Consider the following 16,460-nt stretch of genomic DNA (forward strand, 5'->3'; position numbering starts at 1 on the left):
TATTTGTTTTTAGAGAACTGTTTTCACCTAGAGTGAGTAACTAGGATCACAAAATTAGAAGGAGAATCAACTGGGGTTTTGTTGGGACTGGTTTATTACCATAATTTTCTAATCATCATAAACTTCGGTGTGAAATGGACTGAGGTTTTAGGGAAATATAAGTCTGTGAATCTTCCTACAAGTTAGTGGGTTAGAGTGCTTTTTAAGTGTGGAATAATACCTGAACACAAATTCGAAGAAAGAGAAAACACCCTCATCATTCTTTTCTTCCTCCTGCCTGCTGCAGGCATCGGAAATCAGCCAGGAAGGTGACACCTCCGACCATGTATTTGCCATGGTGGTCATACGGGTGGTGGACCTCAACAACCATCCACCAACATTCTATGGAGAAAATGGTCCCCAGAACAGGTTTGAACTGACCATGTACGAGCATCCCCCGGAGGGTGAAATCTTAAGAGGATTGAAGATTACAGTCAATGATTCAGATCAGGTAAATGGAAACTATGAGGACTTTCAGTATTCCTGTCCTATTTTCCCAAAGACTAGAAAGAGCTGTCCAATGGGGAAATGTCCTTTTAGAAACTCACCTGTTTCACCTGCATTCCCTAAAAGCCTAGGGCAGACAAAGTAGTTGCAGGGTCCAATACCACAGAGAGCCTGGACCCAGGAGTACAGTTAGTCTGTCATATACTGTTATGTCAATGGGAAGGGTGGTCCTAAACCTGCAGCCCAGTTCTTTTGGCAACTGAAGTTGAACAGTCCTTATGAAATTCCCTAACTAAAGGTTGTGTTCATTTGTTACCAGTGTATTGTCCAAGAACATACTCCCTTTGAAGATTTTCTTGGAGATTCCAAGCCCTGTAGTAATTTCAGGTGCAATTGCTGTCTGTATCTTCTTCTGGCCCTTATGTTACAGTCAGGGTCTGCAGTGCATGCTTTGATAAGTCATTCCCACTGGAGTGATATTTTTAGGAAGCCTTAAAAATTATGCCAGAGCCAAACTAAGTCTAACCAGATAAAGGAAAAGGAAAGAAGACTCCATCCATCTCAGCCTGCTGTCTAACTGACCTGTGATGCCTGTAGGTACTATGGCAATGGTTGCTATAGGGACCCCTAAGCTAAATACTGTATGAATGACATCCATCTGAGTTAGCCTCAGGTTAGGTAGTGACAAGAAAAAAACTTAATGCATCTGAGAATTGTATTACTATTGGAAAGAGCTCTCTTCAGTAACTGTGCTCAGTATTGTGCTGGTTTCATGGTATTGTACTTTATCAAACCCACTGGCTTCTTCCCCCTCCCTCCTGCTGCTCTGCAGCAAGCAGATAAATGACTGCTTTCAAAGCAGTGCTACGTCTATCCTGCTATTGTCACAGGGGATGGTGCTGCAGAAGGGGAGAAACAAAACCCATCTCTTCCCTTTAGAGACAAAATATATATCTAGGCTGACAAAATATTCAGGCTGCAAGTTAGGCTATAAAATAAGCAGAAAACACTGATAAATACACTGTATAGATTTCTCAAGAAGCTTTCTAGTACAGTGTAAGGCATCACTCTAGGGGGGATGGGTTGCTTTTCTTTTAAGGCAAAGAATGCAATGTTTTCCCTTCCATGCAAGATGACTATGTAGAGAAGAAAATTAAACATGTCTCTGTCACAGCTACTAGAGACTCTTTCTTCTGGGGGAGTAGATGATACAAGTGAGGAGGAGGAAGCTGTGGTGAAGGTCTGGTTTAGGCCTACAGTTCGACGGAAATGCCATGCTTACTTGCAAGAAAATTATACAGAAACTTCTTCCCCAGACCTTTTTGACAGGGCTTAGGGCTCAGTGCTGCTGTTCCTCCAGCCATTCCTGTGTCCCATGGCTGTCTGCTTGGAGACAGGTTCAATGGGCATCACTGGCAGCAATCACTCAGCTGTTGGAGGGAGGCAGTTCTCTCTCTATCCCATGCCACCCTTCTAGTCATGTACAGTCCCATGTGCAGAGGACTTTATATTGTCAGATTGTCCACTCTTCCCATCAGCACTATTTTCCACAGTCCAGCAGCTCTGGCTTTGTGTGTTTGGCTTTACTATCCAGCAAAAGAGAGCCTGTTATCATCTCTGTGGCTGGGGGGTGGGTTCATGTGACCAGACAACACAGACCACTGAGTTTGGATCCAAGGTCATTCTGTTTTCCTTAAGGGACTACTGCTGTAAACTTTTTCTCTTGACATGAGCTAGGGCTGCTCAAGAACTGCTCATAACAAGCTCTCCAGGGATACAGCTGAAAGTAAAGTTGTCCTGTTTGAAAGTTATTATTAGAAATTCATCATCTCAAGATTCATGCTACAGGGAGAATGTGGCACCAGGCAGGCAGTGAATCTGGCTTTTTGTCACAGTGTAAACATGACACTGAGAAATTAGTGAACCCAGAGAGTTTGGTGAGGTAGGCTCAGCTCATTTTCACATCTTCCCTGTAAGGCAGAAATATGAGAATCCCCCTTTCATCTTTTCTCTCACATGCTCTAGTTTGGTTTAAAATAATTAGCCTTGGCCAGTTGGCTCTGGCTCACTCTTCCCCACCTGCACACAAGTGGTGGTAACCTTTTAGATACTGCTGCTTCCCATGTACTCTCTGGCTAGAAGGTTTATCTGTGTAATTGGGATTTGCCTTCTCACTTCACCTGGAGCTGTCAAGTGTGTGTCGGATTTTATTCTCCACAAGTGGAGCTCCTCTCTTTCCACAAGTGCATCAACTTCCAAAAGATTTAGTATTTGCATCTCTGGGCTGGTTTAATCTAGTCAGTGCAAAATGTGGAGTACCACCTCTGTTTGGAAATTGCATATCTTTGCAATTCTGCATCTTCATCATGCAGAATGCACGAAGAACAACTTACACAGCATTTGAGTTCTTAGAACACAAGCTGGACACTGGAAGTGTTCGAGGCCAGGCTGGATGGGGCTCTGAGCAACCTGGTCTAGCGGAAGGTGTCCCTGCCTGTGGCAGGGGGATTGAAATGTGGTGATCTTAAAGGTCCCTTCCAAGCAAACCATTCTGTGAGACGGGGTTTGTGAGTGTTGCATTGTCCTTACTCGAGCAGTTAAGTTGTCTTTCTTTGGTAGGAAGCAGGAAGAGGCAGGACTTCGCTGCCAATATGCACGTGGTGTCATCTCTGTCTAGTTCCCAGTGTGTGGCACGAAGCCCAAGGCTGCTTGCCACAAGATTCCTCTCTTAGCCAGGCCTGCTGCAGGGTTTTTCCATTATGACTGAAAGAATAACCAAGCTTGTCAATCTATTTCAAGAAAAGCTGTGTCTGTCTTGTGACTAGGGCTGGAGGGATTATACAGCTAAGCTTCTTAGCAGTCTCCTGTCCAGGGGATGGAGAGCAGAGGGCTCTCAGTAAGACTCATTCTCATTTTATATAGTTTGAAAAAACAGAGCAATCTAGGCTGTAAGATGGCTGAAAACAATTCATGAAAACCATTCACTGAAAACAATCAGTGCCATATCTGCTTTTATTCACAGGGAGCCAATGCTAAATTCAACCTCCGTCTTGTTGGACCTGGTGGCATCTTCCGAGTGGTTCCTCAAACTGTCCTGAATGAGGCTCAGGTTACAATAATAGTGGAAAATTCTGCTGCTATTGACTACGAAAGCTCCAAGGTGTTAACCTTCAAGGTACTTCTGCTTTCCAGGTTCTCTTTTTCAGTGTATTCACTATGTGTACGATGGCTTTTGTATCTGATCTGATTTAGCTTCTTAATCCACCTGGAGCTGCCTGATGCAGTATCAGTGACATGATATTCCATGTAAGGAAAACTCATTTCTGCCTCTGGTTCACCACCTTCAAAAAAGGTTTAATGGATGCATCAGTGGACTGATTTAGTCCAGTCAGTGCAAAATGTTGATTTTTATCTCCCTCTGGAAACTGTACATGTTGGTGGCTCTGAATCATCCTAGACTGAACCCTGAGGGTTATTTCTGCACTCACAATGATAAATTCACAGGACTAAATCCTAATTTCTCTGCAGCTAGAACTTTACCTGCTTAGTGCTAAGTAATTTCATTCATGATCATGCTTTTGAATGTTGGCAGCCTGAAGACCCCAGCTGACTGGAAGATAATTCCCCAAAATTGCTCACTGCCTTTGTCAGAGTCTATCTATCTATATGGCCATTTGCAGGCTGACCTGAGGCTCACCCATGCTCTAAGCCAGCCGTGCAAGAACCAGTTTCATCCAAAAGCTGGAATTTTGCATTATCACCTTCTCTGATGGATTCTTTGGCTCATCAACAAGATAATTAAGTAGTCTGGTTTTCTGTCAGCTGCCTCTGAACATGAGTGTAGATGTTTCAGTTCTGCAAAGAATTGCATAGACAATCTCTGTAATCGTTTTAAAAAAATTTGCCAAAACTGTCAAGCTAAGTATTAACATATGCTAGTTTTGTAATGTACAGAGAGTGGCAATTTTTGCACAGTCCAAAAGCCACAATTCCAGAGTTTTGTTCTCCCCCTTGCCAGATGGTTTGCTTTGTGTCTTTAGCAAGTTTCACTTCAGTATGTTTCAGGTCTCTTCTTGTAATGTTCCTAACACATTTTGAGCTTTATAGGTTATAGATGCTACAAAAATATGAGGCATCATTACTGTATTAAACTGGAAGATTCTGAAAGGGCCATAAAGTGCTACTGAAACTAATTCTAATAAGCGCACATTTATTCAGGTTAAACTACCAAAAGACCAGTAAAGGAGTTACACATCGGCTTCTCATGAATACCAATAGAAATCAAAGTAGTTAATGTGATTGCCATGAATACCAAAAGAATTAATTACCAGGAAAAAGGGTATATATTTTTATAGCTTAAGGAGTTATTCGCCTTTTTTTTTTCTTTTTGAAATTATTTCTACTGAAGAAAGACTTTCCAAAATTATTTCTACTGGAGACCATAAGACTTTGCTTTAAAAGTGCAGCCTTTGTCTGGATTCCAAATGGAGAAGGTGCAGCTGCATGATATGGTAGCAATATATGGCAGCAAATACTTTATAAAGACCTCATTGCTGGCTGCATTTCCCTGCAAAGTTCAAATTACTTCCTATCCAGTTTTAGTTGTCAGTATAGTCATTCTGGTTAGAATTTTGGACGAAATATATTTCTATTTAATGTGTATCTCACAGCAGTTTTGAGAGGTTATTTTCAGGTTTTTGGGGCTTTTTCTGTAAGCAATGATCCCTCTCCTCTAGTTTGTGTTTAAAGAGTAAAATGCCAAAGAGCAATTAAAGCTAATTTGACTGGCTGATGCACTGGAAAACTTTCTGAAGCAAAGGCTACTAGAGAAACCTATCTTCCATTTAGTGCTGGCTCTTAAATGTAGTTGGTAGTCAGGACTTCCTTCATTTTCAGCTGTCCACGAGCTCAAATGGGTTTCCCAAAGTATGGCAGCTATGGTAATTCACACATCTCCAGTGGCCAATTGAGAGATTGGCCAGATATTACTGTCCCACCTTGTTATGGGCTGCCATGCTTTGGGGGCAAACCTCCTGCCTCCATCTCCTTCGGCTCAGAGCACATCGTGCCCTGACAGGAGCCTGGACATGCTGCAGACGCTCACAGACTGGGACCAGGTGAGGCTGCAACTATCTTCAGTTGTCAAAATCTAACTCTACTTTAAAAATTTACCTACCACTTTTAAGATTACATGTCAGTTTGCTCTTCTGGCACTTAAGTATTAGTTGTTGATATGTAATCCTGTGAAGTAATAGTTTTATGATATTTTTTTTCTCTCTGCATAAAACAAAAATACAGGTCTGCATAAGACACTGCAGGCAAGTAAGCTGACGAAATTTCCTCCCTGAAGGAAGACATTGTCAGTAGATGTTGTTGACATAGCAGGACTATGGCTGCTAAAAGGAGAGGGAATAAAAAATGAGTGTAGAAAACAAAGTAAAAATACTAAGCTTTCATAAGATATACTAAGATGGGCTGATTGCAGCAGCAAAGGCAATTTAACTGCAAATGTTATAATTTAATTATAGCTCCATGTGTACAATCAGCACTAAGATTTTTACCTCTGTACTGCCTTAGGAGCTGAGATTTCTCATGAGGAGGTTTTTGCTGATGTCTGTATGGCTGTCCCTTCAAAAATTTCTTTTGCTGTAACACCACCTCAGACTCCCAAACACAAAAGTTAGCACAGCGATGTGGTGACCAGGCTCCCCTTTTAGAGCAGACGTGTCGTGCAGTAATTGCAAGCAATCCTTCGAGGTTCATTTCTTCTCTTTATTTGCAACCATTATAAACGTTTACACAGCCGGAGCAGCTCCAGGAGACAGCACTGAGATAGCCTTTTCCCTGTCTACTTGAACAGCTCCCCACCCTCCCCTTTCACCTCGAGGTGCTACAAATGTGCCCAAATCTGGCAGAGCAGAGGCTCGAGCACAGCCTGTGTCCCCCAGCCAGAGGGCAGTGCCACTGCTGATGAGCATCACCCCGCTGCCCCGCGGGACCTGCGGCACGGAACGAGGAGCTCCCACAGCCGCGGCACCAGGGCAGCAGGGCGTGCTGTGGCAGCCCTGCTTCTCCTTCCGAAGTTCACTTAGGCACTCCCCCTCTTTGGGGGAGCTCCTGGAACACGTCTCCTGCGAATTAAAACCCACAGCCTGATTTTTCAGCTGAGCCTCTTATATCTCAGTTCACGTCCTGCTCGCTAGTCTGTTAGTGATGTGTTGTCTTCCTAGAGCCCTCCTGCTTTGTGTTAACTAGGTTTCTGCCCAAGCATGAAAACCAAACATTATACCACTGTTAGCCATTTGGGCTCAGCCCCTACAGAGCCCAAGAATGATGTCTTAGTGCTGATCCTGTGTGATGCAGCCACCCGTGGAACAGACACCCAGGACAGACACTGTGAAGGTGCCACTGTCTCTCAGCACCCATCGCTGAAATTGGTCTCTCTTGCTCAGCCACACACCACCTGAGCTTGCTGCTCTACCAGCTGAGGCATCCTACTGATGCTCCCCAAATCCAATGGATTTTGCTCAGTAAGGAGCAAGTAGATACCATACTCAGTTTGCTCTATGGGATTGCCTGTCCTTTCAGATGAGCAGTTACAAGAATGTGTGATGTCAGAGAGCTCTGTTCTCATCAGAGACAGTGAGGCAATTCAAAAGCCCCCATGAGTATCTGATAAAGTCCTAATCAGCATGAGGCAATGAGGATAGAAGTCCCACGAAGTCAGTGGTAGGAGTCCTCACAATCTTTGGGAAATGGGATTCTGCTGTACATTCCTGATGCCTGACCATCCAGCATTTGGGGTGGGGTAATGCTGCTTAAAAACAACTGGTTCTCTCATCTTTTTACTGATGGTGTAAAAGTTTGGTGCACATTATTGCTCCTGGCTTCTTTCCTGATAAAGAACCTCCTCTACAAAAGATCACGATTAAATTTGTGTGGTTATTCCAAATAATTCAGTGCTTATGTTTCCCAAAGTTCTGGGAGCTGCCCAGGGATGATTGTTTGTAGGCTTCTATTATGGCTTTTGGATGTGTGTTGGTTAATTATGACTAGTCACATCTGTCACATGAAGTCTAATATGAATACACAGGTCTGAAGGCCTCTTCCCACAGCTTGATTGCCCATCACAACAAGCACGCACAAACAAGCCAAGGCCGCATGCTGACCTGGCTCTTCATCTCCCTGGTTCTGAGCTGCCTGGTCCAACCAGGCTAAAATGCACCAATGTGCCATGGGTGGTGGAGGAAGCTCCTTTAAGAAAACTAATAGCTGCTTTGTAGTGATCTCCTGTTTTTCTGTTCTTAGCTTCTTGCAATAGAGGTGAACACACCAGAGAAATTCAGCTCAACGGCTGACGTAGTGATTCACTTGCTGGATACCAATGACAATGTCCCGAAGTTCTCCTCAGACTACTACATTGCCAGGATCCCAGAGAACTCCCCAGGGGGCTCAAATGTAGTTGCTGTTACAGTAAGTTTCATTCACCTCTTAAGAAATGTTCTTTTTGCTGGGTGTCTGTGGAAACAGTTCAAGTACCTTAAAAATAGTGGACGGGGGCAAGTAGCAAATCTTCCTCTGCCATTTGACTTCCGGACCAAACTCCAATTCCTTTCCAGAATTAACAGCAAAAAAAAATCACTTGGGGGAAAAAAAAAAGTTTTAGACTTGTTAAAAATATAATTTAAATATTATTTAGAACAACAAGGGCCATCTGCTTTTAAGACAAATCACATGGCCTTTGAGTATTAAGAAAGCCCCAGCCAAATCAGTGTCCAGCGGGAAGATTCAGTTATAGCTAAGTGGAATTGGATTTACTGGATTTGCTTGCTTAAGTAGGAGTGAAAAGAAAACAAGACGGCTGCTTAGTCTCCTCCTCTTGGGAGGAACCTGGCTGCTAAAGGCATAATTAAAGAGTCAGTGAAGGCCAGGATATAAAATTAAAATGCTTAGGGCTGGGAAAAAGAAATCCCTATGTATATATCTTCTCACAGTGGGACAAGTATCCCTATAGATTTTCCAGTATCTCGCATTTTCATAGAAAGACACTCAAGGTATTAGATGGGCCCTGAGTGCTGGAGGGGCATTTCCAGCTGTCTCCCTCTAATGCAACTGCTGGGACTGGAAACAGCCCTCATGTCACAAAGCCAAGAAAGCTCCTGGCTACCTGGGGCTCAGTGGGTGATGCAAGTCACCTTGCAGAGGCCCCACAGGTAAGGATGATGGAGGCAGGTTGCCAGAGATCTCCAGCACAAGCTGGCAACAAGTAAGAAAGAAAATTAAATAATCAGAATAATAAAGTGCTGAAGGCAAATTTTAGCGATGGAAGAATCAAAGAAGTGAAGCATAAAAAATAGAGGAAAGGTTATTACATGAAACTACTAGGAAAGCTATTAGAGGCTCTTAAACATTAGTATATTTGAGGTAATAGAAATTTAAAAATTCTAGGAGGTGAACAGCATAAAAAAAAGAGATTCAAAAAATGTTTGCAGAAGCAACAAGACTTCTGAGCCAAAGTGCACAGGACCGTGTAGCTGAGGAGCCCATGTAAAATTTAGTCATGTGCTGTCAACTCAGTACTTGACCCAGATTCACAACTATATGTGAGAAACTAAGATGTTTCAAGTACTCAGAATGGCAATTCTGGAGGAAGTCCCAGGTATGCAAATGTTTTAAGTAAAGTTAGACAGTAGTAAAGTAGGCTGTGGTCAAAATCATGGGGTGAGAGAATCTGACAAGCTCATGCCAAAGAACAAAACAACACCTATCAGTAGGGCTGCAGGTGTGTTATGTTAATCATGCAGTAATCAAAAACATTGTTCCAGTTCTCAAATATTTAAACAGGAAGATGAATGAATCAACCAGTGCCACCATGAATTTTGATAGCCAGATGTAACAGTATAACACTCCTCAGAGCTATCAGAGAAGCAGGAGCTTATGGAAATAACTGCTACCAAATCAATAGCTTTCCTAATCCGTAGCTAAGAAAGGAAGCCAACAAGAGTATGAAACAAAGATATCATCTGGTGTAGTATTTGCATTATTAAAAGTCACACAGGCACAAGAGTGATTAAAATATAAACAAAGCTGAAATACAACGTATAGATTGAAACATTTGTTATTTATTACTTTAAATTGAATCAATTAAACAAGCAGAAGCTTAAAAATACTCTATATAAAGTAAATAATTTTGTCTAGGGAATATTCATTAATGTTTAACTGATAATTAGGAAGGTTTGAGAGCTGGCAGTGTTTTCATGTCATTGAGATTATCTCCATCTCTATCAAAGGAGCATGAGGTAACTGTGGATGGATGGGGCCATCTAGCGTCACTCTCCCTGCCAGAGCCTCCGGGCAGGGACAGCATGCCTGGGGCTGGAAGTGACACTTCCTGCTGATAGGCTGTGCACTTTGTAGGTTCATATTTGCTCATGCAGTTTCCCACTAAAAATGTGACAGCAAAGGGAGTGAAAAGCATTTGGGCCTGTTGTTAAAAGAAAAATGAAACCTTTCTTTTTGCATTTTAGGAAAGTAAAACTCCTTTTTTCTTTTCTTAAGGCTACAGATCCAGATTCAGGGCTTTGGGGAGAAATCAAGTACTCTATCTATGGAACAGGAGCAGATCTGTAAGTAACAAGTAAATAAATAAAACTACATTACCTCTAAGCAGAGCTCTACAAGAATTTCAAAAGAAAGCTGGCAGGGTCACTCTTGATCTGCTCATTTCCAAGAGCATTCATGCCATGTTCTTTGTGAGTTCTGTGAACAGTAAAGCTAGTGTCATCATTAAACATCTGCTTCATGAACCCAAGGAATTCTACCCACAAACCCCCAAAGAGATATAAGGCAGCTGAAGTATCAATACACAGGATTTGTTCAATCAACATTTGAAAAGCACTTGTTAGAGAAAGAGAGGCTTTGGTCTAGTTGTGAAAAGCCAGTTCTATAGAAAAAGAATCTCTTGTTCTTTCCCCTTCCCTTTCCACATGGCTGTACAAATAGCTCTTGTCAAAATAAATCAAGGAAGACAAGATATTCAAGGATATAAACTTCAGCTTTGGAGGTCAGCTGCGTTGGGTGTTAAAAGCCTTTCATATATTTAAACATCATAGTCCTGCATCAGGAAAGAAGGGAATCCGATGCTTACTTGATTTGGTAATAATCCCTCCCTCCCTTTCCCTCTCTTTGGGGACAGTGCTGGGGGTAGAACATCTTGAAACACTGGTTCCTTCACACCATGTGCATCCCAGCTCCCAAACATGGCTGGGATCAGTGACACGGCTGCCACAGATATTCCTGCTGAAACCTGCAGCTGCTGGATGTGGCAGGGCTGCAGGGCAGAACGCTGGAAATGAATGAGTTTTTCGGGCACTCATCCCCAGAATCTGTTTTTCTCTGTACATTATCCACCTGGAGCTAAAGCTGAACTCTTCTTGTTAAGGTGAAAGCCGTTTAGGAGGCACAATCAAAGTCCAAAATCCAAGATGTTAAGGGTGAACCTCTTCTGTAGCCAGAAGGACACACATATTTCCACTATGGATTATTTTGAGCTCTTCACTAAGTCTTTAAGCTAGCTGCTAACTGCACGGAGAGAAGCAAGCAAAGGTCATGTCATGCAGGCAGACCTCTTAGGTTTAGAATGTAGCAGCTGGTGGAAAGAAACTTGAGAAGGTTGTTGACAAAGGATTTAGGGGAAAAAAAATGTAAGCACAACTTTATTCTGATTGGTATTATGGGGATGCTCAGACTCACTGTTCTTACACTGTTGAATGAAAAAATTATGATGTGAACCTTTTCCTTCTTAAGTATTTTTGTTTGTTTTCCTCGTGCCAGAATGGCATAGCTCTGCAAGGCTGGATTGATTTTCTAGCCCTGGCACCTCCAGATCTGCTGAACACGCAGTTCAATGCAGATAGGAGAACTTCAATTAGAGGCACAATGATTCTGTCTTGCATATTACATCAGTGGGTGTGCAGTTGCATGGGCAGAAAGATGAGTTATACTGGAGTAAGAGAAATAGTGTTAACAGTTGAAGATGAAACCAATACGATGGTAATCCTCCTTTGGTAATCCAAGCTGCCAGTGGGAGCGCTTCTATTTTTCCATGAAAATGGGAATGATGAGAGTGCTGTTTGCATGGTTAGGCTGGGCTGTGTGTTGAGGGGACACTTAGCACGGGCACTGTCTCCTACACAGCTATTTCCACCTCCACATCTTGGATTTCATCAAAACTTTGTATTTAACAGGCTTATGAGAACAATTGAAGATTCTGGATTGCTAAATGCCTCTTTTATAATCACTCTCAATTGCATTCACAGTTGGAACACAGACAATATTTTGCTACCCTGTACATTGATCAAAGGGTATATAAAAACTTTCATCTGTTAAATGCTCCACTGCTTGGAGCCTACACCAGCAGTCCATTTTAAAGACGCTGTGTTGGTATCTTCTCTATAAATCCAGACTTTGAGCTGACACTTTTGACAGTGTCTCTGTAATTACAAATGTGTAAAATTGAACTTGCAACAGATAAATCTGAACACCCACTCTATCCCAGTGTCAGTCTATGAAAAAATGATTATTTTTGGAGAAGATAATTTGCCCTGTAGTTTGGGAGGTTTGAGAGCAGATTTTTTCCTACCCATTCTGAGAAGTGAAGAGCCTAAATATGATACATATCACACTTCTTTTAGCTATTTAGGTGATATTAATCAATCTTAATTTATGCAGGACATAATCTATTACACTGTACTTTTAAACTGAAAAAAAAGTAAAAATAGGTTCAATGTTTTTCCTTTTCATGCAAGGAAATCACTCTGGGCGAAGGCCATCCCACTGAGCATTTACTGAGGACAAAGACTTTTAATGGAAAATGCAGCTAAAATGGCTAAGGCACAAGAGAGAGAAAACTATGAGACACTAATAGTTCTCTGGTTTTCAAGCCTAAAGGAACTAGACAAAAACTAGGTAGAGTGAAGGATTTGGAAACAGCCAGAGAGGAATTAGGTGGAGAGTACCAGTGTCTGGGCACAGGATTTCAGTGTTCACAGCCTGGAGCAAAGGTGGGCTCTAAACATACATTAAGTGACCGAAAAACCCAAAAGTCTTATCATGCTTCTTTTCCAGGTTCCTAATCCACCCATCAACAGGTATAATTTACACCCAGCCCTGGGCGGTACTAGATGCTGAAGTGAACTCAAAGTATAATTTCTATGTGAAAGCAGAGGACACAGACGGGAAATACAGCTTGGCTGAAGTGTTTATCACCGTGCTGGATGTCAATGACCACTCTCCAGAGTTCAATGAAAACATCCAGGAAAAGACGATGATCATTGGGTCACCAGTGAAGATAGAGGTGAGAGATGGCACCGTGTGTCACAAAGCAGGGGCACTGTGGGTCACAAAGCAGAGTGCTTTGGAAAAGCCCTGGCTCTGCTGTTTACTCTCAGGGGTCATGATGAATGTCTGAAAGATGCCTTTTCCTGCAGCGTTATTTTGCACATCCATTTGGATGTACCAAATGGATTAAAGTGTGAATTATAGTATTTACTGACTGCTGAGAAGGAGAAATAAATTCTATAGACAGAATATAAAGACCTGTTACAATATTTGAATGATCAGCTGATGGATGATCCTGGATTATACAGTGATCACAAGAAGCCCAAATAAGTGAATGAAAGTACAGGGTTTTGGACACTTAACCTTCTTGACACCCCTTTGTGTTCAATCACACAACTTAGTTCCCTTCATTTTGTAGAACTGTATTCATTGAGCCAGTGTGGAACAGGAGGTGAAAAAATGCAGTAACAATTCCCAGGCAAACGAGCAGAACATCCTATGTTACACGCATTTGAATGCATATCATGAAGTCTGATCACACAGCACCTAATGTTAGTAGAATTAATACCACAGCACAAAAATTGAAGCAGCAATAGTTTATGGCATGGAGCTAATCCCATTGTTCTTTATCACTTCACATTTGTCCCCCACTCTGTGTGAGAAGCTCCCCAGCTGAGGACCATTTGCATTCTACAGATAGGTTACAGTTCAGTTTTTCCTCTGATTTTATTTCATTTCAAATAGAAATCACTTATAAAGAAAGAAGCCTAGTCCTGCTGTTTTTCACTAAAAAATGTAGCATCGCTTCCAAGATCAAATGAAAGCAGCCCAGTCATGGCACAGATACTATCACAAGTGAACACTCAGAAGGTTTCTGTCCTCAGGCAAAGATATAAACAGTAACACCTTTGTTTTTTACACTTCCTCTGCCAGGCTATAGACCAAGATGCAGAAGAACCCAACAACATTGTGGATTATTCCATCATGCAAGCAGATCCAGCCAACGTGTTTGACATAGACCAAAGCACTGGGGAAATCAAGCTGAAATCCTATATCCGTTCTCTGGACATCATCCACAACATCACAAAAAACAAAGACTGCATATGGTCATTGGTGGTCCAGGCCAAAGACCGAGGCTCCCCGTCCTTCAGTACCACGGCAGTTCTGAAGATTGATATCACAGAAGAGGTAAGCAAGTGTTTTAGAAAAATCCTTATGGGAGACAATCCCTGAGAGGCACAAAGGAGTAGACATTGCTTGCTCCATTTCCGAGACTTTCTCGCCAGCTCTGTTTTGTAGAGTGTTTCTAGAGCCTTGTGGTGAAGTTGGATTCTACAGCCACAAATGTGAAAGATAGTTTGATCAGAAATATTGCAAAGATAGAAAGGTAGGCGCATAATGTAATTGGGAGATGAGTTTTTTGTTAGAGATTGTTAGACATGAATTAAGGTCTATAGACTTCTGAGAGTAAAGGTAAATCCCAACTGCTAAATTTCTGCTTTTTTATTTTCATCCAGGAGAAGGAAAAAAATATTTTTCCCTTACTAAAAATGGTGGAAAGTAGCTGGGGTCAGAGTGAAATAAATCAGATAAATCAACCTAAGTGACATAAGAAAAGTGAGAAAAAACTTTACAGAAATGCTTTAAAGTACATAGAACTTTGGATGTGAGTTTAATAATTGCAGTATTATTAGCAGATGAAACAAGAAGACTATAAAAGAGTCTTGCACAACACATAAAAGGTTGAGATTTTCCTTAGTCCAGCTTTTACATCAGCTGAAGAACAAGCAGCGATTTATGGTGCGCAGCGCATGCTTGCATGATTCTTATTTATTGTAACTGCCTTGCCATGCCTTTAAGTAGGTACCAGCAGGGAGGAAATGGACTTTAAAGTAGATGAGAAACACATCATTAGCCTGACAGTCTCTGGACCACACACATACTGGGCAAAGATGTAAATCTCATCCTACAGACAGCAGCTGGCCTTCTCTTTGTTTGGTCACAATGCTCCCACTGCTCTTTTGTTTGTTATAATCTTTCTCTGTTTTCTCCGTTCCCTCTTATTCCACTGATACTCCTTATGAGGCATATTCGTATGATAGTTTTTGTACACAGTTCAGAGCCTGCTGGACTGCCAGGGCACTTGGGTCCGCCCTAGCAGGGCAGTGCCTGGCATGGGGCTGCCTGTGGGGGCCAGCCAGCCATGTGGGCGTGGGCTGGGCTTGCTGCTGCAAGGCTCTGACATGTGGAATGGGGGACTTTGCATGCTGGGTGTCTGTGGTAAGTGTAGAGATTTAGCCATTCTTACAGATACAAAGGAAATTAACTGCTTAACACTTGGATTTCTCATGGAAACAAAGTTTTGGTGGGTTTTACACAAAAAACAAGAATTGCTGCCTGCAGCCAACAGTGGGAGTACTTGCCCTTCCTGCCTTGCTTCCATGCTTCTCAGAGGCTGCACGTTTCAGGAGTGTGTGGCACTGGGTGGACGCAGGCACTGTCCTCAGGCACTGTCCCTGCTGGTGGCTGCCAGCCTTTCCTTCCCTCCCAGGTGAGCTGGAAACCTCTCTGTCAGCGTGTGGGGCTGATGGGTGTGAGTGGCAGAGGGTGCCCCACACCTCCTCTGCTGGGGGACAACATGTCCCTGAACCAGCTGATGAAGGACAAGTGGAAGGAAAACAAAAGTAGCTGATACTTTGGGATAAGGAGTTTCCTGAATTTCCTTCTAGTTCTTGAAGCAATAGCAGTACCTGGTGAAAGATGGTGTCTTGTAGGAAGTCACCTGTCTGCCTCCTTTTCTCCCCCTCCAGGGGTACCTATTTGGCACAAAGTGAGGGAGAGCCCTCCTCATAAAGTGTAAAGGGGAAGCAGAGAGGGCTGTGATGACACGGATTTATTTCCTTGCACACAGATTTTTCCTTCTTCCTCTTCTTGATGCCAAGTCCCAACAGAGAGTCTGAGATAGCAGAAGAGTAGGTCTCTTCAGCAAGATCTGGGCTACTAATCTGGTGTCACATCCTCTGTAACCTTTTGTACATCTCCATTACTTCTTCCATTGCTTGCAACAATTTGGGTTGGTTAGGTTGGGGTTTTTTATCCCATAGCACCACATCTTTTTTGCAGAAACAGATTTTAGTTTGCATGTATGTGAGATGCAGTGCCAGTGTCCAAAACCCTTGGTCACTCCCTGTGTCCCAGGACAGCACAGTCACTGCTAACACTTTGTGAATATCCCTACCTCTTCATGTAGGGATATTGCATACACACACCTTCTCTCTTTCTCTGAGGCTGCTACAAATGTGCATTTCATCCCTCTGTGCTCCAGCTGTACAAAGGCTCTTATTTCGCTGTTTGGTGGACATTCATGTATTACTGATTTTGATAAGGAGGATATTTTTGAATGCATCCTCTAGAGGTTTCCTGCAGTGTTAATCACAGTAAGTAATTAAACAGGCATATTTTCTGATTAAGGTTTACCATTGCAATTAGCACAAGTCTGTGCTCTTCAAGATGGATGGCTTGTGGCTAAGTTCAGCAGTATTGCACATCAAAAGGGCCTTCTTCTCTTGGAATAATACAGTGCTAAAAAAATCCAAAGGCCTTTTAATTTAACCGAGTCGGATTTTATGGAAATT

At 42.4% G+C, this 16,460-nt stretch overlaps 1 protein-coding gene across 1 annotated transcript in view; it reads left to right on the forward strand.

Moving 5' to 3' along the window:
- Positions 1-16,460, forward strand: part of CDHR1 (cadherin related family member 1) — a 45,565-nt gene that overhangs the window by 22,191 nt on the left and 6,914 nt on the right. The window contains 6 exon segments of the mRNA XM_032115637.1: positions 287-490; positions 3,509-3,661; positions 7,795-7,959; positions 10,045-10,112; positions 12,613-12,841; positions 13,759-14,013. Of these exon segments, the coding sequence (XP_031971528.1) occupies positions 287-490; positions 3,509-3,661; positions 7,795-7,959; positions 10,045-10,112; positions 12,613-12,841; positions 13,759-14,013 (1,074 nt within the window).

The sequence above is a fragment of the Corvus moneduloides genome, chromosome 8 (assembly GCF_009650955.1).
Source record: "Corvus moneduloides isolate bCorMon1 chromosome 8, bCorMon1.pri, whole genome shotgun sequence".
NCBI classification, from domain to species: Eukaryota; Metazoa; Chordata; class Aves; order Passeriformes; family Corvidae; genus Corvus; species Corvus moneduloides.